The 25,353-nt window shown below is 45.1% G+C and overlaps 2 protein-coding genes across 2 annotated transcripts in view; both read left to right on the top strand.

Annotated features, from left to right (window-relative positions):
- The first annotated feature begins 214 nt into the window (after window positions 1–214).
- On the top strand, window positions 215–8,803 carry SCPEP1 (serine carboxypeptidase 1). The gene is made up of 12 exons (XM_026046790.1): window positions 215–336; window positions 613–702; window positions 1,433–1,588; window positions 2,082–2,156; window positions 2,292–2,364; window positions 3,170–3,207; window positions 3,411–3,539; window positions 4,841–4,925; window positions 5,704–5,817; window positions 6,434–6,571; window positions 7,791–7,954; window positions 8,098–8,803. Exons 1-12 carry the CDS (start codon window positions 274–276, stop codon window positions 8,161–8,163), a joined length of 1,191 nt encoding a protein of 396 aa, XP_025902575.1. The 5' UTR covers window positions 215–273; the 3' UTR covers window positions 8,164–8,803.
- Window positions 8,804–14,051: 5,248 nt separating this feature from the next.
- RAB11FIP4 (RAB11 family interacting protein 4) overlaps window positions 14,052–25,353 on the top strand; it is a 76,619-nt gene continuing 65,317 nt past the window's right edge. The window contains exon 1 of the mRNA XM_026046792.1: window positions 14,052–14,186. Coding sequence (XP_025902577.1) covers window positions 14,052–14,186 — 135 coding nt within the window. The remainder of the gene's footprint in view (window positions 14,187–25,353) is intronic.

The raw sequence follows: 25,353 nt of genomic DNA on the forward strand, positions 1-25,353 counted from the left end.
CGCTGCCGCTCGTGCTGCCGCTGCTGCTGCCGCTGCTGGCGGCCGGTAACGCGGGGAGGGCGCTCCGGGGCGGCTCCCCACGCGGGGCCGGGAGGTCCCTGTTCCTCGGGGGGCCGGTGGTGGCGGGGCGGGAGCCCGCGGGCTCCCCCGGGTAGCGGCGCGGCCCGCGCAGCCCTCGGCCGCCGCTCACCTCTCGTCCCGCCCGGCCCAGGCGCCGCCGTGGAGCAGCCGCGGGAGCTGTGGGGCTACGTGGAGGTGCGCAGCAAGGCGCACATGTTCTGGTGGCTCTACTACGGCGACGGCTTCGCGGAGCTGCCGCTGCTGCTCTGGCTGCAGGTGAGGGGGGAGCGGGGAAGGGTCCCGGACCGCTCCGCGCTAACGTGGTGTCCGGCTGCCGCCCTGAGGGGCCACGGCCCCTCTGAAATCCCTGCTCCAGAAACCGCCTGTGCGTCTGTCGAGGGTCATGGAAACCGGCGTGTTTTTAAAGTTTAAATGCTTTTAAAGTTTAAAATGCCTCCTTCTACTGCGTTGTTTTTATTATTCTGTTATTCTCAAATCCATATAATGCTGCCTTCTTAACTAGGTTACTTCTCATTTTGTATTTCCCCATAGGGAGGCCCAGGATCTTCAGGCTGTGGGTTTGGGAACTTTGAAGAGATTGGTCCGTTGGACAAAGATCTGAAACCAAGAAATACAACCTGGGTACGGCAAAGGGTTGAGCTTCTAGTCACCGAGTGAAAGGCGTGCTGGTTGCTTTGGAAGGAAATGCTAAGCAGAATTCCATTTTAAATTCAGCAGAACAACATTTCACCTTGAAAGAGCGTGGCTAGTAAAAGGGCTTAAACAAATAGTCTTATTAAGAACTGAAGAACAGACCTCTGATTTCATTTTGAGGATGTTTGGATAGTATGATCTTCCAGGGGCACCAAGTTACATTGAAGTTAGAGGTTTGATCACCAGAACGCTTGTGTGCTCTGAGCAACCAGTTGTATAACGCCTGTATTGTCCTGTGGTTCCTGGGTCAAATGGGTGGTATGGCTGCAGATGATGGGGTGTTTTGGGTGCATTTCTTTTGTAGGTGAGGCAAATCAGAAGATTTTATGTTCTACTCCTTCATTTATGAGTATTTCTGCTTTAAGCCATGTTAGCTCTCTCTGTGCTGATGCTTTGATTTTATTTGTATGCTCGTAATAGTATGGCTCAACGTTTGCTATAGCAGTTTGACAAAATCATTGTTAATATCTTCACATTCTAACAGACAAAAGACTCACCTGTGCTATTCTCTGGTATTAAACATGCACCTCCCTTTTCTGCAAGTTCTTTCACAATTTGAGATTTAGTGGTTCAATTAGACACTTTTGCCATCAAAATCAAAGTTTGTGCATTCTGCTGCTGTTGAGACTTCATGCAGACCTTCCCTCTGCTTGTGCAGCTACAGGCAGCCAGTGTCCTGTTTGTGGATAATCCTGTGGGTACTGGATTCAGTTATGTAGATGACTGCAGCTTGTTTGCCAAAAACCTTAGCACAGTAGTCTCCGATATGATGGTTTTTCTTGGAGAATTCTTCAAGACAAGGACAGAATTCCAGGTAAGTAATTTGAATTACTGGTTAGTCTCATATTTTGCTTGTCTTTTAAGTAGATTCAAAAGGGATTTGTGAAGCCCTAAAAAGAGGGTTAAGAGCCTTCTAGATCTGTGGTGTTTGTTACGAGGTAGAACCTAGGTGGGAGGAGACACTACGGGTGTAACCAGTGCCTTCTATTTTCCACAATTCAGAAGTCATGTCCCAAATTGGTATCTTGGTTGGCAGAGTATCAAAGGGTTGGATTATTGTGTCTATGATGATCGGAGGAGCATGTAGGATCAGCAGTGGATTTAGCTGCAAAATACTGAAGCCCCTGCTCCTAATCTTTCCCAGCAATTACACCAGCAACTTATGGAAATCCTGCGTGCAAGTTAGAATCACAAAATATCCAGCGTTTCATACTGGGAGGTAGAGAGCCAGAGCCCAGGGTCTGTGGGAGGTGCATGAGGGTATGTGGTGCCCCAGACGTAGCAGATTTTTTGTCTTCTTTCTCCAGACCATCCCATTCTACATATTCTCTGAATCTTATGGAGGCAAAATGGCTGCTGGCATCGCTTTAGAGTTGCACGAGGTAAGTAGCTGGAGGATGTAGTTCGCTTTTCACTTAAAAATACAGTGTTCTACAAGCACTGAAAGAGAATTAGCTTCTAGTATTGTAAATATCGAAGTGAAAGCCACTTTTGTTTGTTTTCTCTGATTCACCAAGGCAGTTCAAAAGGGAAGCATAAAGTGCAATTTTGCTGGGGTTGCTCTTGGAGACGCATGGATTTCTCCTCTAGGTATGTTCAAAATCCCCAGACATTTTTGTTTTGTTTTAATCATTCCATGTGTATCTCAGTTCCAGTCATGAATTAAATCTCTAGTGAGTTCAGTAAATCCAATCACCAGAAAGAAATATTTAAACATTGCAAGCTGTGACAAAAAAAAAAAAAATCTATCATTAGAACATATCCAGACTGCGAAAGCTCTGAGAGCAAAGTCAGCAAGGGCCATAGTCGTGTTTGAAGTGGGGTAGTGGCGAAATCTTCCTGCAAATCTCTATGGCCTCTGAAGTATTTGATATGAGAACACTTCTCTCAAAATGCGGCCATCAAATGTTGCAAGTGAAGTGTTTGTTTTCACAGGAAGACCTTGTGCCTGGAACTGATGTGCTGCCTGGCCTGGAGGAGATAGGGTGTGAGACAGGTGAAGGGCACCAAAACAGGATTCTCTGTCCTCCAGTGAGATTTGCAAGGGCAGCGCCCACAGACACTCTGGGGCAGGGGACAGTGTTAGGCTTGTCTTAGAAGGATCAGCTGATCCTCGAGACTTTATAAATTATCTTAGAAAATGTTTTATAACTGTTTCTAATTGATTGATGTACAGGGAGTTAATGGCCTAGTGGCTGTTTTATCAGTTCTCAGGATTTGAAAAAAACTTGCTCTGGGATACATGAATTTTGGGCTAAATTGATCTGACAGTATTACCTTTTGATTGGGTAGTTCATCTTCATGAACTTTTGTCACATACATTCTTGCTACAGTAAAAGGAAAGAAAATTCTCCTGCAGAAATTTAGAAATTTGAAATTTGTTGTGTTTCTCTAGATTCTGTGCTGTCTTGGGGACCCTACCTTTATAGCACTGTAAGTACCTTCTTAAACTCTCCTATTTGCATTCATTGCTCTGGTTCTGTAGTCTTCACCTTAGGACTTGTACTGCCAAGGAGTATAAGTGGATGTTGATTTTTTAACAGAATAAAAACCTTTGTACATGGAGATTGTTAGTGGAAGTTAATATTGCTCCTGCATTACAATTGAAACTGTCCTCCTCTGTCTTTGCCTTCCAGTCTCTCCTTGATGATCAAGGTCTGGCAGAGGTGACTGCTGTTGCCAAAGAAGTAATGGTTGCAATAAATAAAAATCAATATGGACTGGCCACTGAGCTCTGGAGCAAGGCTGAAGGTGTCATTGAAGAGGTGAGAACTTCCTCTGTCAATGTTAGTAAGTAATTAGTGCTTGTGGAGGTACACAGCTGCAGGTTACACTTTGCTCTGAGCGCTGGCTGGGCTTGTGTCCCCTGTCTCCCTGCCTGCTCCTCTCTGCCAAGATGTGGTTTATGCCAAAGAGCTGTTAGTTCACTGTGCACCTCTGCCTGAGGAAAAGTTTCAACTCAAAGGGGACATTTCTTGAAGGTTGTATGTTCTGAATGTTGGAAATTGCAACCAGCAAGACATACATTTCCAGTAACATAGATTTCCCTGGTATAATAGGAGCATAGAGCAGAAGGAAGCTCAAGTAATGTCCTGCTGTTGTACATAACTGTATTTTATTACCAAGTGCCAGCTTAAGATTCGGTATACTTTTCCTCCTCTTTTTCTTATTGGAGAGTTGCTCCCAAATCTCATTCTGTTTTAGTGCAAGATTCTGCTTCCTTAGAACTATAAAACTATTCTCAGATCTGCTTCCTTTTTCTCATTCTCAACTTCCTTTTTGCTTTTATTTTTGCTTTGCATGCACTTGGTTTCACTTTTTACTGTTGTCCTTTGGAAGGAACTTACGCTTCCTGTTTTGCCTTCTCTTCAAGTCTGTTTATCTGCCTTTCCAAGCTGCAATACAGCCATAAGGGTGCAGGCTGTTCAGTTCCTTCAGCTATTGCAAGTCGGTTTCTGATCAACCTCTGCATTGGAACATTAAAGATCCAGAAAGCTGCATAACTCCTCTCATGGCAAGACCAAGAGTGTTCTTTCCTTTGGGTGCAGGCACTCTGCTGTCCGTGTCAGAGCTGCCAGCCCGCAAGTCCTGGACTCGTGTGGATGTCGCAGTTTCAACAGAGGGATGACTGTTAAGCAGTCACCACTCTCTTGAGGAAGTGTTTGAGTGGTTGAAATCTGTAGGTTGGGAGGATGTTGAGCAACAAGCTTTATCAAGCCAGATCTAGCACAACAGGGCATCTCAGATGATCACCTGGTACCACGTGCTCCCTGTAATGAGTTGTGAGAATCTACAGCCATTTGCAGGGTGTAGAACTTCCTGTAGCTTTACACCCATTCACAGAAGCAAAGGTCATCTGTGACACTGCCAGCATGCGAGCAGTGAAGGCTTGAGAAAATCCCACTTCCCAAACTAAATACAGAAACAAAGTTTTTCCATAAATATCTTTCTGGGATGTAGGCAGAGGCAGGTCACAGGATCCTTCCTTTTTTCGTAAAGGAATCTGTTCCTCTTACCTGAGAAACATTTTTATTACAGTGCTACTGAAAATATCTTGTGCTTTCAGAACACAGACAATGTGAACTTCTATAACATCATGACTAAGGATGTTCCAGAAATGAAAGCAGATGAACAAGAAAATCTCCATCTCAGTAAGTTGTATTTAAGTACTCGAGTTAGAGAGCCCCATGTTTGTACCCCACACCTTTGGCTCTGACACAGCCTCAATTTAGCACATCTTTAAAATGGGGCCTTCAATTCTAAAGGATGTCGATACTCTCCTGAACAGAACTCGCTTGTGTTTGCATAAACAGGGCTAAGTAGGAATGTGAAACAACCCTTTTGTACATTATGCCTCCACCTTTACATCCTGCATGCATTACTCTGAGGAAGTAATTAATATAATTGCTCCATAGTTTTGACTTCTGAGTTGCTTCCTCTTAATCTCTTTCATTTCTGTCTTCAAGTTAGGACACACGAATGTCTCAGCCATGAAAGGAGTCTCATTAGACTCTTTTGCTTCATGGTATTTATGTATCAACATGAAAATAAATTATACTGTTTATAATTTATAAAACATCACAGTTTACTCCTCAAAACAAACCAAAAATGCAGCTAAAAATTAGTCTGCTGAGGAGAAGAAATTATCTGTGACAAGCAGCTAAAGCAGAAGTTGATCCCCTGAAGAAAGCACATTATTAGCCAAAGCCAGAAATGTATAGTTGCTCTCTTCCCATATTATCTTCTAACCTAAATAAGGGCTGACACCAGTGCTTCTCACTGCTTACATTATAAAATAAGCAAATCCTCCTCTGTGACACTGCATTTCCATTAGAAAGAGTCTGTTGGATGCAACTAACACTGATATTTATCTACGTTTGATGATTATGTTAAATGTGCCACTAATCAAAGAATTTTCTTTCTTTTCAGTTAGACTTTATCAACGTCACGTCAAAAATACGCACAAGAATAGCCTAAATGATTTGATGAATGGACCTATCAGAAAGAAGCTAAAAGTTATTCCAGACTGTGTGAAGTGGGGAGGTACTTTCCTAAATGCTTTATTGCATTTGTGGTGGTGTCATCTGTAGGAAGATACTTTGATGTCTGTAGCAGGCAGTCACATGAAATTGTCATTGCTTTGGGGTCCAAGAGGAGGATGTGCTCTTAGAAAATGAACATGTAACAGGGCAGGCCTGTAGGAGCAGATACAGCTCTGCTTCTCACTGTAGGGTTTGAATGTCTTTAGCCCAACAGCTTAAAAAAAAAAGTCAGGGGGAAGATGATGTTTCCCTATGTTTCAGCAGCTGATTTCTGTCCATTGCTCAGCTTGGAAAGAATTCCTGTCAGTTCTTCTCTGCTGGAAAGCTGGCATCATGTAGTGCTGTGGTGTGGAGAAGGGTTATGGGACTGGTGCAAGCAGCTCTGTGGGTAATGGGGACCAGAAGTGACAGTGTGATGTGTGAGTTGCACTGGGAGCGTGGCTGGTTTCTGGCTCTCTAGTTCCTTGCTCAGACTGATAAAATTGCTGGCTGTTGCTCTGTGCTAGGGCTTGCTTTTATGCAGCCATAAACCAGGACCTTTAGCTGATTGCTTGTGTCCTGCCTTAGGTATGACATTCTTTACCAGTTAATTCCTTTTTTTGCTCCTTTCTGGCTAGGACAGTCCAAACAAGTCTTCATAAACATGGCTGAAGACTTCATGAGACCTGTCATTGATATTGTTGATCAGCTTTTGGCGGCTAATGTCAACGTTACAGTCTATAATGGACAGCTGGATCTCATTGTGGACACCATGGGTAAGGGGCTTTTGACTCGGGTTAGGAACAGGACATTGCAAGGAGCAGAACACGCAGTCTCCAATAACACTTATACCAGGATCTCTTGTGCAAATCTGCTGTCCAACCACCAATGCTTAAATACTTGTGTCATTACTGAATAGCTCTTAATGTGTTATCTTTACATCCCTCTGAGAGAGACAGTTTCTTCACCTCCATTATAGAGCTGGGGATTGGATCTGCAACATCAATAATTGCTTTGTTTCAGTGAAGCCCGTAAGTAATTAGGTAACTAGTAATTCTCCTAATTGTTCAGGACAGATAAATGTGTGTGTATTCTCATTCATAAATGAAGAGAGAGGATAGATAAATGTGGAGATTGTCTTCTCTTCTTTCCTGTCTTGAAATCCCTGTTCTCGGGAGCAAAGACCATACTCTGCTATAGATCTGTGCAGAATACAGCCCAGCCTTCCCTGTGTGGCCCAAGCAGAAGCCAAGGTACCCAGGAGAGCAACAGGGAGCTGGTAATTAGCTGGGCAGGGTGCACTTGAAGTGTAGCCACGCCTGCTGCTCAGAAATAGCACGGGGCCTGTGCAACGGGGCCACTCTTGGGCTTTGTTTGTTCCCTGCTGCTTGAAAGGTGCAGACTTGATCAAATGGCAGCCGAGGGCACCACCGAGTCCAGCTGGGACTCTTAGTGCTCTGAGACTGCTGCGTGCTTCTCTGTTTGCCTTTTCTTGTTATTTAATAACCTTCAGTCACAGCAGCACAAACATCTTTACGCTGTGAAAGGCCTTATCCTTTGGATCTCTTCCCCCGCTTATATATTCAAAGGCCCTTCATGAACAACACAGCAATCAATAATTTAGGAAACAGTGTATTTAAGCTGTCAAAACAGATTAGCAGCTAGTGGTGCTCCAATTTATCATATTTTGCACTAAAACTGAGCTGTATTTAATATGTAAATTTCTCTAGTAGCTCAGAGCTAAAGATAACGTCTTTTTTCCCCTCTTACTGTCCTGGAATTGGTATCTTTTTCTATCTTGACTGCTCCTGTCTTTGGCAGACACCTGAAAACAGAAACTTTTCAGGCTCTTTGTGCCAAGTGACGAACAAAGAGAACAACAGTGGCCCATGCAGCACATGAGTCTCATGCAGTGGAGATACTTGGGACTGACTTGGGACTCCCAAGTTGCTATATCAAACATAACTGCTATCAAACATAACTCTATTAACTTAGGCCAGGAAGCATGGATCCGGAAACTGAAGTGGCCTAATTTGGAGAAGTTCAGCCAGCAAAGGTGGAAGCCTCTCTATGTGTCTCCAGAGTCCACAGAGACAGCAGCTTTCCACAAGGCCTATGAGAACTTTGCTTTCTTCTGGATCCTTAAGGCTGGGCACATGGTAAGCAATAAGTTTCTTGGGGTAAAACTACTACTGTTATGAGTAAAAAAGGTAGCTTAAGAAAACTAAAAATATCTGTATTGGTTCTTGCTGTCTGCTTCTTCATAGCAGTTATTTACCACATGCTCTCATTTCTGTGCCAGGTCCCCTCTGATCAAGGAGAGATGGCGCTGAAAATGGTCAGGATGGTGACCCAACAGCAGCACTAGGGAAGTGAGGGCCAGCTCGTTGGCTTCTTGCTGAATGTCACTATTTCTGCAGAATGTGAGTCCAGAATGAATCAGGAGGAACAGTTGCTATTTGGACATGTATCCTCCCTGGTCTGGCTGACAGCGCGTGTGAGCATTTATGGAAAGGCCTATTTCCCCTTGAATGATTTGTTGCTTTTGAATTTGTAAGCTGTGATTTGCTACCTTAATATTTCTCACAATGACTCTTTCAGTGGAATCTCCACTGTCAGAAACAGTTTGCTCTCAGTGCCTTTGCCCTTGTCTGGAAGGATTTTTGTATTTTTGTAAAATGCTGCCCTTGCCTGAATGCTCTCTTGTCTAAAGCCTCTTGATTGGAGCTGATCAGCTTGCTGATAGAGTTGCTGTTTTTCCTGTTGGAGGGCAAATTCGTTTCATTAGGCCACAGAACATTCCTTCCTTCGTTCTCAGGCCTCTGCTTGAGTCATCCAGCTAGATCAGAAGCTGAAGATGTGGAGCTGCCAGGATAGATGACTTGCCCTAGAGGATTTACAGTCAATCCTATCTCACTGAGATAATCTTGAGTTAGGATCCAAGTATTTCAGGTTTTTGGGCTGTGGAAAGAGATAAACACTCCCTGGAGGAGAGTTTGACCTTTTTTTTTTTTTTTTTTTTAACCAATGATTTCTTCTTTTTGTTCTTCTCATTAAAGACCAACAAACAGAAATTTGCCTTTAACCTTAACACCTAACAGCATATCCAGCAGGGACCTCTGCTTTCCCTTATGCTGAAGCAGAAGCCCTGTAACACCCTTTTCTTGAGCAGAAGAGAGTCCTAGTGGATAAAAGCCTTTAACAAGTTTCTGAACTTATGAGTGAAGAGTATCACTTAAGCAATAATAGCATAATTCTCCAAGACGATAGCCATATTTAAAAAGATATATAAGCTAAAACCAGTATCCTTATCTATATTTTTCTAGACATATAAATCCTGTGGAGATGTGTAACTTTACAACAATTTATTTTTTAATTGTATAGTGTCAAGAGAAGACTGAATCAGACATCATTTGACCTCTGTTGTGGAGCACAGAATGACTGGTATTTATCTGTGTCTGGAGGAGGCACAACAGCTTGTTCTAGTTGTCAGAATCATAAATAAATAGCAAACCTTCCAATTTCTCCACCAACTGAAACTGTCACAAAGTGTTTAATAGCATTGGCTTAGTAAGGGCTGAGTCATAGTGCTGTGTAAACACTTGCAATCACCCATCAGCTGCAGTATCAGTACCTAATAATTGCCTTCCATTTTCCTTTTCTCTGCTTGAACTGTACTCATGTGAACTTTGGCAATGCAAATCCATTTTTTTTTTTAAGAAATTTTAAATAAATGCAATAGGTCTTGTTTAATTCTTTTCTCTCGGACATCAAGTTCATTTTACCACCTGAAAATCTCTTCTGCCTTGGCTTTGCAATGCAGAGCCCCTGCCAACGGGAACAGATGCAGCCGCACTTAGAAGAGGGGGAACGGTCCAGGATGGTGCTCTGCTGTGTGACTGTGTGGCATGATGAGCAACACGAGCGCTGGGGCCTGGAGCCTGTCTTATTGTCCTCACGGAATATGCTTCTCCACAGGATGAGGGACACCCTGGAATGGCCAGGCAGCATCAAAGCTGCACTTGTTTGTTCTTTCTGGTTGAATATTAGATGAATGAGAATGAGAAGGGCTCTAAGAGTAGGGAAACATATATTCATGGGAGAATTTTAAAATAAATGGACAAAGAATCGGCCTGTGGGGACAGCGCCTATTTAAATGCAGATACCAAATGAGCAGTAGTTCTTTAATATTAAGGAAAATTCCTTTGTTTTTTTTCACCAAGGCTGTTTAACCAGTGCGTCACAGCTCTAGACCACCCCAAAGGTAGGTCACCTTTGTGTCCAGCAGATACTGAGGAAATATGTTGCTTTGAAGGGAGTTTGAGTCCTGCTGTGCACCTGATGAGCAGTGACGTCCTTGGTCCGTTTTGATTTCACGCAGCTGTTTGCAGACAAGGGCTGTCACTTGGCAAATCTGTCAGACTAAATCATGCTAAATATTAATAAGATTTTTTTTACAGATGTAGGGAAAGCCAAAAATAAAACAGTCCAACATTTTTTCTCCCTACAGCTGCAGGCTTTGATTATCTAGGTAGCCTGGGAGCCACTGTCTTATTTTACTCACCATTAGTTGAGGATTATTTCCATAGAAACAGATTTAGCTGTGCTAAAAATCAATAATTCAGCACTGCCTGCGTAAACAATTTGGATTCGGTCTAGTTCTCTGCACAATTTTTCACACCTGGGAAAGAAACCTAGAAGTCACATAATAGGTGTCCTGTCTGTCTTTTTACTCCCTGCTTTGCTGGATGTGGGAGGATTCGACGGGGAAGGGTTGCTTGGTGCAAACTCTGTCTCCTTTTGCAGCCCCTGCTGCACAGGGGCTATTGGATGTTTTCTTTTGGTGACGTCTAGCATGCTTAATGACTTCAGGAGGTTGCCAGATGCCATCACACATTACAACTGAAGCAAATGGAAGTCTCTTCCATTGCTTGGAGCTCTTGGAAAAAAGCTGATGGCTGCTTTTTTCCAAGAAGGCAGCACAGAGACCACAGGGATATGCCAAATGCAGAGAGGTTTGGTCCCAGGGACAGGAGGAAAGCTTGCTTTATCCCATTTACCTCTATTTTGCAGATGAATCTGGTACCAAACACAGTGGCCTCACGTTGTTCCCCCGTGGCTGCTGTCCAGCACTTGTGTCCCCTTGGCTGGGGACAGTGCAGTGAAGTGGGTGACCACTTGGTGGAGTAAGGAGACCTTCCAATACCATGGGAGCATGTTGGCAAGAGCCTCTACCTGCCGTACTCTCCCTGGGAATGCCTGGTCAGTGCTTGGAAAAGTAAGTTTGATTCTGTAAATTTAAAGTGAGCCAAAACTGAAGATTATTTTTTTTTTGGTAACTTCATGGAAACAGAGATTTGGTCCCCCAGTATAATGAGGCCTAAAAGTTACAAAACAGCTAAATTAGCTTGTTGATTTAATCAGACTATATAATTCCATGTTGCCACATGTATTTGGACACACTCTTCTTTTTCAAATGGCATATCTTCTGCCTATGCTTAGTTTTCTTCCTTAGTGTCTCTGAAAGTATGAGGTGTTTAAGAAGAAATGTGTAAGGCATTGCTGGGTTTGCTGAGGTGAGGGCAGCTAACTGCCTAGCTGAGCCTGGCCAGCCTTTGATCCTGCAGAAACTCATGCCTGTGCTTAAATTCATAATCTGGTAAGAGTGCTGTTGATATCAAACAGGCAATTCATACATACTGTGTAGAACTCAGTCAGTACAAGGTTGGGTCCTTTAGTGATAAGAAAATCTCCATGGAAGACTACTGCAACATTTTCCCCAACTCTATTGTTTTTTTTTTAATTACAGATCATTTATTAAAATAGAAAAAAAGATTGGGGAAAATGACAGTAAAATTCACTATTTTCCTTCTGTGCCACAGCTATTTAGGCTGAGAAAACATCATCACTTTTAAACAATGCTTTAAATTTTCAGCCAGGATAGAAGTATTAATAAGTTATTGTTGCCCGTTACTTGTTAATCATGACACTTAAAATCAAAGAGGAGATTCAACTAATGAAAAGTTACAGTTGTTACATTTGTTGACTGGAAACAGGATTTTATTAAAATATATTATTATTATTATATATTGTGTATATATATTAAAAGTAGTTATTAGAAGGCAAATATTCAGTGAGGGTGATATTATGTGTATTGGAAAGAGAATTTATGCTATGAATTTGTTCTGAGAGGCTGTCTCAAGATGCTGCTACTGTGTGTCGGAAGGCAACCAGAATTATAGATAAGGTCATCAGCCTGGGGGAATGCAGTCCTTATGTGCTGTTTCTGACACAAGATTACAATTTACTAAATAAATGGAAGTGACATTGATGGAAAAGGAGCTGATTTTAATGAAATCCTGTAAATGCCATCGTTGGCCTGTGGCTCGCTGCAAAATATTTCCTCTCAAACTACCCTGAATAGGCAAATATGCACCACCACAAATCCAGCAGCTCTCAGCTTTATGTACTAGCTCCCCAAACTGTTGTATTTGTTCCTGAAGCTTTTTTTTTTTTTTCCCCTCTTTTTCTTATAAATAATGCGGGGGACAGATGAATGGTAGTAGGTTTGATCTAAACTTAACTTGTCACTTCTGCTTACAGTTCAAGTTCTTCCTCCAGCAAAGACAGGTGCATCCCTCATATACTGGAATTTTTCCTCTGGTCATGGCAAACAGGAATAACTTTGTTCCCTTTTGTCCATTTTTTCTTCAGAATATTGAATGTGACTCCCCATCTGGGACTGTATGGCCACCCATCTGAATGCAGAAGGGTGAGTCAGTGCAGTGGGGCAGTCTAAGACAATTGGAGTGAACAAGGACACGTGCCCTGAGTTTAAATTCCACTTCAGAGGAGCAGACTACCTGGTTCAGAGGAGCAACCAGTACCTGGTTGCATATAGGGGTGCTTTTCACAGCTCTGAGTGCCACCACAATATACATTTCTGAGTATTTTCACAATGGGTACCACCGCGAGGGGTCTCCTAAGCCCAATTCTCATATCACCTGAACATACGTTCACCTGCTTGAGATAAAAACTAAACGTTCCCAACATCTGAGAATCCTGCTCTAACTCAGCAACTTCACAGAGCTTTCCTGTTCAAATACTTTGCTTCCTTTTTCTCTTTCAGATATCCTTCAACTTCACAAATTCTTTGCTTCCCAAGGGTGTGATCTGCTCTCTGCACTTTATGAGTTTCTTCCAGTCTGGAAAAACCCTCTCGTGCATCAGTAAGGGAACAGGAGAGCTCTTCTGTATTTGTTATAAAATTAAAGGAAGGTCAAGGTTGGGCTGGGGCTCTGGAACTCACTCTGTGTTTCTGTGTCTAAGGGTGGGACTGTGCAGCGCCTGTACTACTCATACAGCATGCGCTGTCACTGCGCGGCCGATTGACAACCAGCGCACAGCCTGCAGGGCTGTCAAGTCAGCCTCTTCCTCAACATGGGATTTGCACATAAAAGGGATGAGAAATGTGTATTCAAAGAAACTCAGCTTCCTGAGGAAAACACTACTTCTGTTTCCTAGAAAAGGGAAGACTTTGAGTGTTTGGCTTTAATTAGGTGAATTTCAGGCCTTAATTAGGGGAATTTCAGGGCTGCCAAGGATCAACCTGGCCTCTCATTACCAGAAGCAAATGGACGGACGTGGTCTGCATGCTGGAGCCTTTCAGTGCCATTTTAGGTGGCCGCCTTCACCAACCAGCCCCCAACATCCCTCAGCTCAACACCGGGACACCCACACGCTTGTCCTACTCCCCTGTCACCTTCAGCTCTGCCCTCCTCCCCTTAGCCAGGCCCTTGGGGGACGGTCCTTCTCAAGAGGGGCTGTGGTGTCACCCGTGTTTTGTCTGGCGTGCTGGGGAGGAGGACCCGCTCGTGCCGGGGTGGCAGGATGGGGGCCAGGCCGCAGCGTCCCCTCGCTGCCTGCGCCATCCCTGCGCCATTCCTTTCTCTGCCCCAGAGCAACTAGCAACAGGCCCCCGTGTCTGCCTGTGCACTCGCATCTCCCGCTGGCCGCCACGTCCCCCTCGAGCACCATCACTGTCAGGGACCCTCCTTCCCGTTACCCACCCGCGTCCCCCCACCCGTGTCCCCCCATCCCGTCCCTCCCCTCGCGGCGGCGCCCCCTGGCGGCGGCCCCGCCCGCCGCTCTGCCCCATTGTTCTCCCCCCCCACGCTGATGTCACGCACCCGCTGAGGAAGGCGCGGGCGATCATGGCCGCGGCGGCCGCGGCGCCGGCCCCGCGCTGACGCCGCCATGGAGCCGGGCAGCCTGCTGCGCTTCCTGCGGAGGCTCAAGGAGGTCTTCGACGTGTGCGACGAGGACGCGGACGGCTTCATCCGCGTGGAGCACTTCGTGGCGCTGGGGCTGCAGTTCGGCCAGGGCGAGGAGGTGAGCGGCGCCTCCCGCTCCTGGCGACACCTGCCGCGGGGACGCGGCGCGGAGCCCTTCCCCTGGACCCGCATCCCCTGGATCCGCATCCCCTGGATTCCCTTCCCATGGACCCGCATCCCTTGGACCCCCTTCCCTTTCCCTCGGCCGCTCCAGGGGCCCCGCAGCCCCCCCGGGTGGTCCCGACCTCCCGCTCATGGCCCGCGGAGGCCCCCAAGGTGGCCTCGATCCCCCCTTTCCTTGGGAATACCCCAGGTTGACCCCCAGGGCAGCCCTCATCCCCCATCAGGGCATCCCAGAGCCCCCCAAGGTGGTCCTGACCCCCACCTTTCCCCGGCACCCTTTGGACCTCCCTAAATTGGCCCTGGCACCATATTTCCCCTGGGGCCCCCTGAATCCCACTTAGCCCAGACCCCCTTTCACTTGGGGTCCACCCGGAGCCCCCGAGGTGGCTCCGATTTCCCTCCCCCCAGGCAGCCTGGACCCCCAGACCCCCCCGGCACCCCTCATTTCCCTCGGGTTCCCCACGCTGCTCCAGCTCCCGGCACGCCCCTCCATGTCCGGTTCCCCCCAGCTCCTATGGTTGCTTTGGGATTTTCCACGGGGTGTTTCCGCCGTGGCCGAGGCCCGTGTCCTCAGCGGGGTAGGGCTGCGTGGCAGTGTTGTCGGCTGAGGCCCGTGTCCTCAGTGGGCTGGGGTGCGTGGCGGTGTTGTCAGGCGCCAGGGGCAGCCGCGTTTCCCACCGGCACCATTCTGTGTGCATAGCCAGGCGCCCGCGCGATCCGTGGGGAGCGAGGAGCCTGTCCAGCCCCTCTGTGACACAGCGTAAATGGGCGCTGGAGCCGCTGCGGGTCCCCGGCGTGGGGCTCAATGGGAGCGGGGCTCCGGCCGATGGCCGTGGGGGCCGTGACGGGCATTTGGTGTGAAGCAGCTCCCTTAAACGGCCTCAAAAGGGCTGTAGCTCCGACCGACTGAAGCACTCGCTTTCCCGGGAACACCTCTCAGGATATTGCACTTAACTGTTGGATGTGTCGCAAAATGCCACAGCAGTTGATGGGTCTGGGCAAGGATGGGTGATCTGAGGGTTAAAAGTTCAGGCTTCATACAATGCAATAAAATAAATTAACATGGGGGTTTTGTAAGGAGATGGTTCATAGAAGGGTGCCGAGGAGGCAGCAGCACCAGGCTAAATTCACAGTAATTGTCAGAGCAAATTACTCATTTTTGGCTTACCACTGATAATGAAACACAGCTTGTGAATGAAGTCAGAAGACCGGGAGGCAGAAGGCTTATTGCTTGCAGATACTCACAGGTCTGTTAAGCATTTTCTTAATGAGCAGCATGAGTTACTTGCTTTAACCAGCAAGGAGGAGAAATGAGTAATAACAGAGCTTTATCAATTTCTGTTTTTATTTGTCTCTTGGTAGGTTGTATAATTTTGTGTAAACTCACAGAGGGTGTTTGCATCAGGGTTGCTTTGTGCTCGTGCATTTCTTGGAGGCAAATCGGTGGGTTTCCCTCAGCCCTGGGGAGGATTGGTGAAATTCCATGGGGAGAGAGGAGGGAGCCTCAGTAACGATGGCAATAGAAGAGTCAGCTCTGTGTCCTGTGGTAGGTGTCTAGGTTTCAAGAGGGACTTGGCTACCCGGCAAGTACCAGGCAATGAGCGGTGATGAGAAATTCAGCCTTTCTTCCGTTGTAGCCAGCAGTGTTGGAACAAGGTATTTTCATGTTAGAACATATTTTATTTCATTGAAAACCAACTGTACATTAAAGCAGGCAATGCTTTCTGGTCCTAATCCAACTCAACTCCCTTTACCTTCAAGAGAAATCTTTTCCTTGGCATTGACGGAAGACTGATTGACCCTTATGTGCAATTTTTTTGCCCCTTCTGTTTATATTGCTCACCTGGCTGCAGAATAGATCTGTTTTGCAGCATTGTGGCCTGAATAATTTGCTGCTCATTCGCAGTAGCCCTGGGTCACGTTTATGAGATGAGAGAGTATTTGTCAATGCACTCGTGCCAGCTTGATGCCCACAGCCTTTGACCTCTTGTCTATCTTCCTGCAGCCAGAGCCATCCAAAGTTTGGAGTCTATAAATACCGACTTTGCTTCAGTTGTGTCGTGCGTCTGGTCCTTTCTGATTTCTTTTCCATTTCCTTCTTTCTTGGTGTGTTTGTGCGCATATGCGGTCATTGTGATGAAGTTTATCATTCCTGAAATGTTAGCAACCGTCTGAAAACTGCCCAAAGGCAAAATATTGCAGCAAGGCAACAGCTTTCTGTCTGAGCAAAACAACCCTCACCTGCAGATTCAAAAATAATAAAAATGAATATATCTGATCCTTTTGTTGTTGTTCTTCCTGCTGCTGTAGTGGGCTTTGGTTTCTAGTGAGGTGACTGCTTTGCTCTTTTTTAAGACCCCATCATCACCATTGCACCCCGTTGTCACCTGCCTTTCTCCTGCACACCAAAATCCTCTTGCTGCTGCACAGTCACCGAGGTCCCATAGCACAGGATAGCGGCTGTCTCGGAGCAGCTGTTAAGGTCATTTGCTTTAGCTGTAGAAACACTTCTAGCGAGTTTGCCATTATGCTGTAGAATTTTGTTGTGTTTTTTTTTTTTTTTATGTTAGACCAACTCTTTACCTGCTAAAGAGCTTGGAATCGTCATCTTGTCTATTGGGGACTTGCAGATTTCACTCGGTGGACTCCTACCTTGGTACCCAAAGACTCAGCAGAGCAGGCAGTGTGAGCCCTGCTGCTCTCTGAGTGGTACTTGTGGAGTTTGTCCTATTTCTAAACACTTTGGTGTTCCCAAAGCAGCATGGGTGGCGATCCCTCTCACCTGCCTGGCTGCAGGTGCTTATCTGGCATGTCTGAATCTTTCTCTCTTGTCACTGATGAGCAGGCAAACCCCCAGAGCCTGCAGCAGGTCCCCAGCATCAACTTTATCCTTCCAAGGTGCCTCTTCACCTCTGCTGACAACAGGAGCTGCCAGAGAGACGTTTCCGGACTGGCTCGGGCTGCTCTTTCCCATTGTTGGCTGTTCTTTGTGGGGAAACGTGGAGGACAAGGGCCTGTTTCTTAAGTGACGTGGCTGGGTGGCACGTAGCTAAAGAAGCACTTCATGCTGTGATGGGAAATGCTGAAGTCGCTCACCAGCTGGTTCCCTTTCCCTGGGAAGATAGTTGCACTTGCAACCCGTGTGTCTTGGAGCGACGTGCCCTGTGCTGGCAGCAACTGTGTGAACGTGTGTTTCGTGGTGCCAGTTCCTGTTTCATTATGCCAGAGCCTTTTTAAACGCTATGTTCCATTTTCAGCAACATGTAAAATATACTAAACAGGTTGACTACTACTTCTTGGGAGATGTAATCACCTTTTAGAAGGCTACTGATCATACAGGTGCTTAGTCAGAGCTCTTTGTCATGGTAGGATCAACAAATACTCATCAGCTTGAGGCAGTTTCCCTTTCCCTATAGCCAAATCATTCTTATGAGCGAAGACTTGAAGTCAATTTTGTCATTTTTGTAGTACAGAAGTTGCTGAAAATTAGCGCCCACATTTTGTGTGAACAATCAAAACTTTCTGACTAAAAGAAACTGTTGGATTTTTAGTTGCTTCCATTTGATGATTTTCCACATCCCGGGCTGTAATGAAGGCATTATCCTTGTGCACTGCCTGAATAGTATATGGGGGCTGCTGCATTTATAAACAGCCCTGACAACACAAACAGTCATGTCAAATGATATGCCATCCTCAGGATAGAGGCACAAAAGAGTTATGGCCTCTCTTTTCTCTCTAATTTCCCTGGAAATAATTGCTATAAGAACAAATAAAATTGCCTGGATGTAATGAGGCTGCAAAGAGCATTGCTACGTAACAGTGTGCTCTGGGAAACAGCAAGGCTGCTGCACGTTTATATTCCTTAAAACCAATTTGCTAATGACCCACTTATTTCATATCGTTTAGAATGACTTGGAAAAAATGCAGTTCTGAAATGGTACGGTGGGATACTTAGGAGATTGTGGATTAGTCAAGGTACAGTTGCTGTAGCCTTCCTAATTTAGAACAAACTAGCAGTGCAGTATATTTAAAATAGCCTCTTGGTATATCCTGAAATGAAGCAGATATTTCCAAACACCTGACATAAAACAGGCTTGTTACTCACTGTGAATTGAACGTTTTCTGTAGCACTGTTAAATGAAGAGCGAAGCCCTTTTTCTCTTATGTAAGAGGCGTTTCTGTGGTGGAAGCTCTGGGAAGAGGTTATGTGTAAGGCTAGGGGTTGGGTTTTGCTGTATTTTGGGATACAAACCAGTGATCAGGAGTGAGTTCTTCTTCGGGGCTAAAGGAAAGGCAAACCATTTTAGTATCAGTTTTTGCTGTTCCTGTTTAAATGACCTGTGTTTCTGAACTGCTTCAGAGATTGCTTTTAGTTTAGCTGGAGTGGTTTTGTGTTGTCTTACAATTAAATACAAAAGTAAAGGAAAACAGTATATGCATCAGGAATAGAAGACAATACTTGATCTGTTCTGTATAGCCTTGAAGGTGATTAGTGAAGTTAACGTGTTCGGCTGCCAGCAGGACTGGAAATCTCCTGTGTGCATTTTTCTCCTTTTTTTTTTTTCTCCCCCACGCCCAATTCTCCATGCTGTTAAGTTGTAAAATTGGTATTCTTTGGCTGTGACATGCCTGCATGTTCTCCAGAAATTTGCTCCTGCAAATCCTGGGGAAGATTTTGGATTTCTAGCGCATACTGATTTTCTTCCTCTAATATGATTAAGCTCAGAAGCAAGTTATGCAAAACTGCTGCAAGGACGGGTAAATCTTGGAAGCAGGAGACAAGCTAGTGCTTACTGTATTTTTGGATATACAGTAATTACTCCTTGTTTCTAAATTGCATTGTTACCATGAGTTTAGCACAATTCACTGATATTGTGCAACAGCACTTTTATAGCAAGAAAGTGGATACAAAATCAATTGCCTCATAATGTTTAGATAAGTAAATAGGATTTTGTTACTCTCTGTGCAATTGGCAGTTTTGTTTCATGTTAATTTTATCTCCTACTAATGCTAAGCATTCACAAGCATTTCATAATCCTGGATTTTTACTTGAAGTCAACCAAACTAAATCACGCTGTCTGCTCAAGAGCTAGAAATCAATTTTAACCATTCTTAAAGTGTGCAATGCTTTGGGAGGCGTGTGTGATCTCAGACCTAGATACCTGGATGTGCTGTTGAATAAATACCCCTCCATGCACTGAAAACAGTTAACTCGGAGCAAGGTGTGATTAAGAAAATGAAAGATGACGGGAAGCATCAGGCACAGTCACTAGTACAGCGACATACAGCAGCACTGTGAGTGTAAACGAAGCACCCTGTAATACATCTTAGTTCCTTTCTACCTAAGGTATATGGGCTCACTGAGAGGCTCATCCATGTGCCCCCCGTTGGCTTGCTGGGCCAGCCCGTTTGACCCTTCAGGGTTGTGAGGATGATGTGTGGCAACAGGAGCCAAGCGGCTTTGTCTTGCATAAAAATGTATTTTACAGGAGTGTGATTTTTCTACGGTGCTGTTTCAGGCTTTATGCAGCCTCCATCGACATACAACCCTGTGCTTTCTTCCAGATCCAGGCACCGCCAGCTCCAGTTGTGCCTGGAATCCAGCTGCGAATCTGACAGACCCACTCTGAACAAAGCAGAGTTGTGCTCAGGGAATTGAGGGCCAGTCCCGTCCAGTGACAGAGGTCCCCACACTTCAGAGGTAGATGGAGGGGCTGTGCTGAGCCCAGGCACTGCGCTGGGTGTTCAGTCTGAAGCATTTTTTTTTGCATTCCTGACAGCAGGAACTTTGCCACTACTTTCATTGTAAAAAGCCACTAGAGACTGAGATGTTCCAAATCGGAGCATCCTGACTGCCACAGATGGGCTCTGTAGACTTTGGCAACTCATTTCACAACCCCAAACTTCTGTGTCCACTCCTGTCGTTTAAAAAAAAAAATCTTTATGGTGGAAAGTGTTTTTGGGGTTGTTGTTTGTTTGTAAATCTGTACAGAAAGCTGGAATGGCTTCCAACAGCAAGACATAAGAAAGAACACAAGAACCGTAGCATTCCCTCATGAGTATTTGTTTCTTTGGCTATTGTTTCCACAGCCTGGGGTGAGAGTTGCCTGTTTGTTCCCTTTCAGACAGGATTAAAAAAATAAATAAAAAGGCAAGAGAGACAGCACAAAGAGCCACTATTTTTAATTAATTGGAAAAAAACTTAGGCCATTTTAAGCATTGTGTTTTTCTATTCCCCTTCTCACATGCCATTCGTACCTGCCCCAATACTGTACCAAACTATAACAAGTCAGTGTGGCACTTGCAGGAGGCGAATTCAGGTGAACATCCCTACCTGACAGCTCCATTGCTGTGGTGACAGATCACCGTCTTTATCAGCAATCTGCGACGCGCATCTGTTCTGCTAGTCAACTTGACAACTGACTTTCCTGTTAAACGACAGGATTTGGGGGTATCTGTCAGCCAGATTGGAAGAGTGGCTCTAACCAAGCTCATGGTGTCTTTCAAATGGCACAACTGCAAAGACTGTGCCGTGAATCTGGCATGTATCAAGCTGATAGCCTTGTGCAAATGCTGGCGGATATGCAGATCATTTGTTTTTTATTATAGGCAATTGCCCAAATGACCTCAGGAAAAGGTAAAATATTTGTGGATTGCTTAGCCAGAAGTACAGGGCATGGGTTGGTTTTCTTTTATATGCAGACTCATGTAATTTTGCTTATCCTGTTTTTCTTGTAATACTGTAGAAGAAAATTCTCAATAAGAGGTTGCTTTTCTGCATGATTTCTCAATACATTTCCAAAAACTCATCGAACATGGTTTGCAGGGACAACCCCTTGGCACTTCTGGCTGGTGCTCCTCTCCAAGCAGGTGGGGCAGCTGGTAGAGCTTCTGAATCTTCCATAGGAGCCATTCCTTTGGGGTGGTCACTTTGGAGCCTTTCTGCTTTGGCACGTGCTGGGCCAAATTACTGCTCTCGGCTCCTGACCGGGTACACATTGTGCTTGTGAGGAGGAGCTGCAGGGCATGGGCAGTGGGGACATTTAACACATTGACATCAGTGCTGCCTCAGGGCACACAGCATGAGTTAAGGGACCATGAATCACTGCTTTCATTCTACAACTCGGCTCTCCAGCCTTGTCTGGACCTCCTATTATTGCTGAAGGCTATTTAAAATAATGCACTATGTTCTAGCTAGACTATTCTCCCTATTTACTCCTTCCTTCTTCAGGGAGAGCTTTAGTTTGGGACTCGTGCTTGCATGTGTTTTGTGATGAGGTGGCTCTGGGTAATGTAAGCGAGCGTGGTCACTTAGTGCTAGTTGTGGTATAGCAAATTATTGCCTTTTTTTGGAAGAAAATAGTGCTTTAGAGGAGTTGGTCTGAGTGGTTATAAACAGGAATAATTTACCCAACATTTCAGGTGGAAAGCCTGCTTGACTGAGCTCAGTTGGTGGTATAATGTGGCTATGAATTACCTCTGGGCTTGCCACAACTGGCTGTTGATTTCTTCTTCTCTTTATTAATGCCACTAGCTCTTTAGCAATATGTTCTGTTCAGCAGCACTGCCCCTAATTCAGTGCTTGTCATTGATGGCACGTTTTAGAAGATGTTGCACTATTTTGTGGCAGTGTTTCTCTAGATTTACAGTGTAGGGTGAAAAGAGTAGGAGTGCAGACTCTCCTCGCATAGGAGGAAATTACTGTAGTGTCTATTTAGGGGAAGGAGTGTGAAGAGAAATCTCAAATACGTCTGTGTGCAGATGGATGGGCTGCCATGAGTAGTAGCTGTGATGCATTGGGCCTGTTTTTTTTCCCTTCTGCCTTTACATTGCTCTGTGATGAGATATGAAAACCTGGTTCATCTTGTAGATGTCTGTATGGTGCAGGATACCTGCAGGGAGACCTGTGTTCACTTCCTTTGGAGTCCCCTGTGGATGAAACCCCCCGAGGACACCACACTGGGCATCTTCTGGAGCACTTTCTGCAGATGCAAAGGTACAGAACTGACCTGTTGCTTTGGAGATCCTATATAAAGAAGTGAGACTCCAGAGGAGGATGTTTGGAGCCCTTTGAAGGTGTCCCTGTGATCTGATCTAATAGAGCTGGTACCTTTCCCTTTTCTCACTTTAGCTACTTTAGCTACTTTAAACATGCAGTATTAGAAGAGCATATGTCACATGAACACACCGTGTCTTGGACAGCCAGTGTGGCAGTCGTGGGAGGTATTTCTCTAGTTAACAAAATCCTATTTCAACTCTGAATTTCTCTCTTTTTTTTTTTCTTTTTGTTGTTTTCTGTTTTCTCTCCTGCTCTTGCAACCAGTCAAAACTGTTAGTCACTGCACTTGCTTAACTTGGAGGATCTGTTGTCAATACTGCTGTGTGCCATCGGCATCTCCAGCTGTGGTGTCTCTGACAAATTAAGCAGAAGGAGAAGAAGGTTCTTTGCAAACCTACCCCTGAAAGGGCTGGTGTTTGCACGAGATGAATATGCATGTGCCTTAACAGCACCCATATGCAATAAGTGATTTCTAAGAGTAAACTGCCAACCTGGAGTGAAGATCGATTTTAAGACCAGAAGTATGTGCTCAGTGCCCAGAGTAATTAGACTGTGATGGCAATACAGCACAGGAACAGATTTTAACTAACCTTTCAAAAAGTCAGTCCTCTTTCAGGAGCTTGTGGGACTATTTGTGACATCAGTTGCGAACACAGGGAATGTCATAGGACATCAGATAGGAGGAGGGCAGAAGCTATCAGAAGATTACATTTTGATTGATTGCAATTTAAATATAAATTCCCAAGCTGATTGCTCTATTAGATGCTTATATAATTCAACCGTCAATGTCTCAAAAAGCCTCCGTCATTCTTAAAAGTAGGTTTTTATTTTCCAAGTACAGGAGAGATGAAAAAATTGCTTTGGCCCTAGGAGGAAACTCAGGAGCTCTCAGATCCAGTAACACATTGTTCTCACTAGAGCAATTTTCCCCACTGCTGGAACTGGCTGTTGTGGTTTCTCTTATTAATGAGGGAGCTGTTGTTCCCTTTAGGTGCCATTTCCGTGATGTTTCCTGCTTGGCATTTCAGAGGCAGTTATTAAAGAGCCGATTTGATTCCTGCGAAGATTTTTGAGAAATCTCCGTTAAATGGGTCACAACGTACCAAATTCTCTCAGCATCTCGGAGCAAGGAAGTCGGGATTACATGGTGCTGAGCCGTGTGTCAGCTCCTGCTTCAAGGAAATGCCACGCACAGTTCTTAAATATTCATCTCTGCTCAATCAGTATTATCAAAATCAAAATAAAACCCACCAGATTTTTAGAGCTGGATTAGTAGATTTAGGTCAGAGGCTGCAAATGAGTGTGACTCAACTGTGCGAATAAATCAGTTCCCTTGATTGTGGGATGAATTTACACTTCCAAAGCTTTTAATACGTAATGAATATTCAGAGTCTGCCACATGCTAAGAGATCTGAAATGGAGGCTTGGATTCGTGCAGCCTTGGCTCTCACTCAGCAGATGTTTGTTACAAAAGCAGCGTCTTGGGGTCGTAGGCAGCAGTGCTGCTGGGATCCTTTATTTTTTTTCCTTTCCTGTTGCTAGTAGGAATGCTGAGGTGTGTGAGGATGCACTAACTGCTGCTTCTAGAAGACACACTTCATCTTGCTGTACTAATGCTCGCAGTGCCTAGCTCCATTTCTAGACACTAAATAGTCACACAGGTGTCTGGAAAGGGGTTCTGACCTCTCCCTGTGGCCCTTACAAGGGTTTGGGAGCTCCTTTGCACCCAGGTCCTATTTCCTCTCAGGGGAGATGCTCATTCTGTGCCACTCTTCGTGTGAGGGCGACTTTGCTCTGTTTTTATTACAGCCCTTGAGGCACCAAGATGCCAGTATTTTAGCAAACCTTCCTGACCTCTCCTGTATGACTTAGGAGGCTGCATTATTCTCTACTTTGTTGCTGCTTTTTACAATACTGTTCACCACAGTGGCAGGGAGGAGAGAGAAGATGCTGGTGCAAGGATACCTGAGTTAAGAATAGCCCATAGTTCGGCTGAGAAGACTTTAAATGTGTTGGTTTATTTTTGCTTGCAGTAGAGAATTCTTGCCAATATGAGCTGTGAAATTAATTTGAAAGTCTGAGTTCAAGGTAGCTGGATAAGAGAAAAGGATTTGGCAGCACTGTGGAAATCTCTGATCAAAAAGGACCTTTACAGCCCCCTGGCAGTTCTCTGTGCCCTGCCTTGCGTGTGCCAGGGCCGAGCTGTAGCTGATGGAGGCAGAGGTGACAGAGCTAGCCAGGGATGTGCCCCACTTAGCTGCAAAGGGCATTCGCTTGCTGGTGCGCCTTAGTACAGCCAGGAATTTTGAATCTTTTGCCAGTAATTTGACAGTGCCTGATGCTGGTAAGTACAGTAAGAAGCTAGATTACTAGTGCTGCAAATTGGCCAATCTAAGGTAATACCATAAAGATGTTGGGGTCCTCAAGGGAGGGCACAAATCTCTTCTATAAGAGCACTGAAAGACGAGCACTGAGAGCCAAGCACAACAGCTCTGGCCATGCCCAAGTCCAGTCGGGCACTGCTGCCCATGGCTGGCTAGGAGCAGAGTTTGCACCAGTGATAAAGGCAAAGGGGTGAAAAAATGGGCTTCAGCTGCACCAACCATGTAGGCAGTGCTTGGATCCCAGTGCAGGTTGTTCAGTCTGTATGTATGAAGATAAAAGTACTGATCTGGTCCGCTGAAGAGGAGCAGAGTTGAGTAGAAGGTTCAAGCTGAGTGCATAAGGCAGTGAATTGTTGAATTTAAGCATTAATATATATATATTTCTTTTCAAGAAGTCCCATATGATATGGTGGCATCTATTATCCCTTTTAGCAGGATTCTCTAAAAACTATTGTGAAAGCACAAGGGATGCAAAAATGACAGACGCCAAATGCTTTAACCGCACTATGGAATTCTGCAGCTGAAATGCAATTCATTACTGAATTCTACAAACAGAGTAAAAATGTATCATTTCTGTTCACTGCCATAGGGCTTTTCCAGAAGGGAGGTTAATTTATTGTTTGATTCTGTTTTATTATCTGTAAGAAGACCTAAGGAGT

Source organism: Nothoprocta perdicaria, unplaced genomic scaffold (genome assembly GCF_003342845.1).
Source record: "Nothoprocta perdicaria isolate Ctin4 unplaced genomic scaffold, notPer1 scaffold_46, whole genome shotgun sequence".
NCBI lineage: Eukaryota > Metazoa > Chordata > Aves > Tinamiformes > Tinamidae > Nothoprocta > Nothoprocta perdicaria.

What these genes read in the sequence shown, in the direction of transcription:
- SCPEP1 (XM_026046790.1), top strand. Translation starts at nt 274, where the DNA reads ATGTTCTGGTGGCTCTACTACGGCGACGGCTTCGCGGAGCTGCCGCTG. An exon ending in AACCAAGAAATACAACCTGG is followed by an intron (nt 703 to 1,432) that starts GTACGGCAAAGG and finishes CTGCTTGTGCAG; the next exon opens with CTACAGGCAGCCAGTGTCCT. An exon ending in AGACAAGGACAGAATTCCAG is followed by an intron (nt 1,589 to 2,081) that starts GTAAGTAATTTG and finishes TTCTTTCTCCAG; the next exon opens with ACCATCCCATTCTACATATT.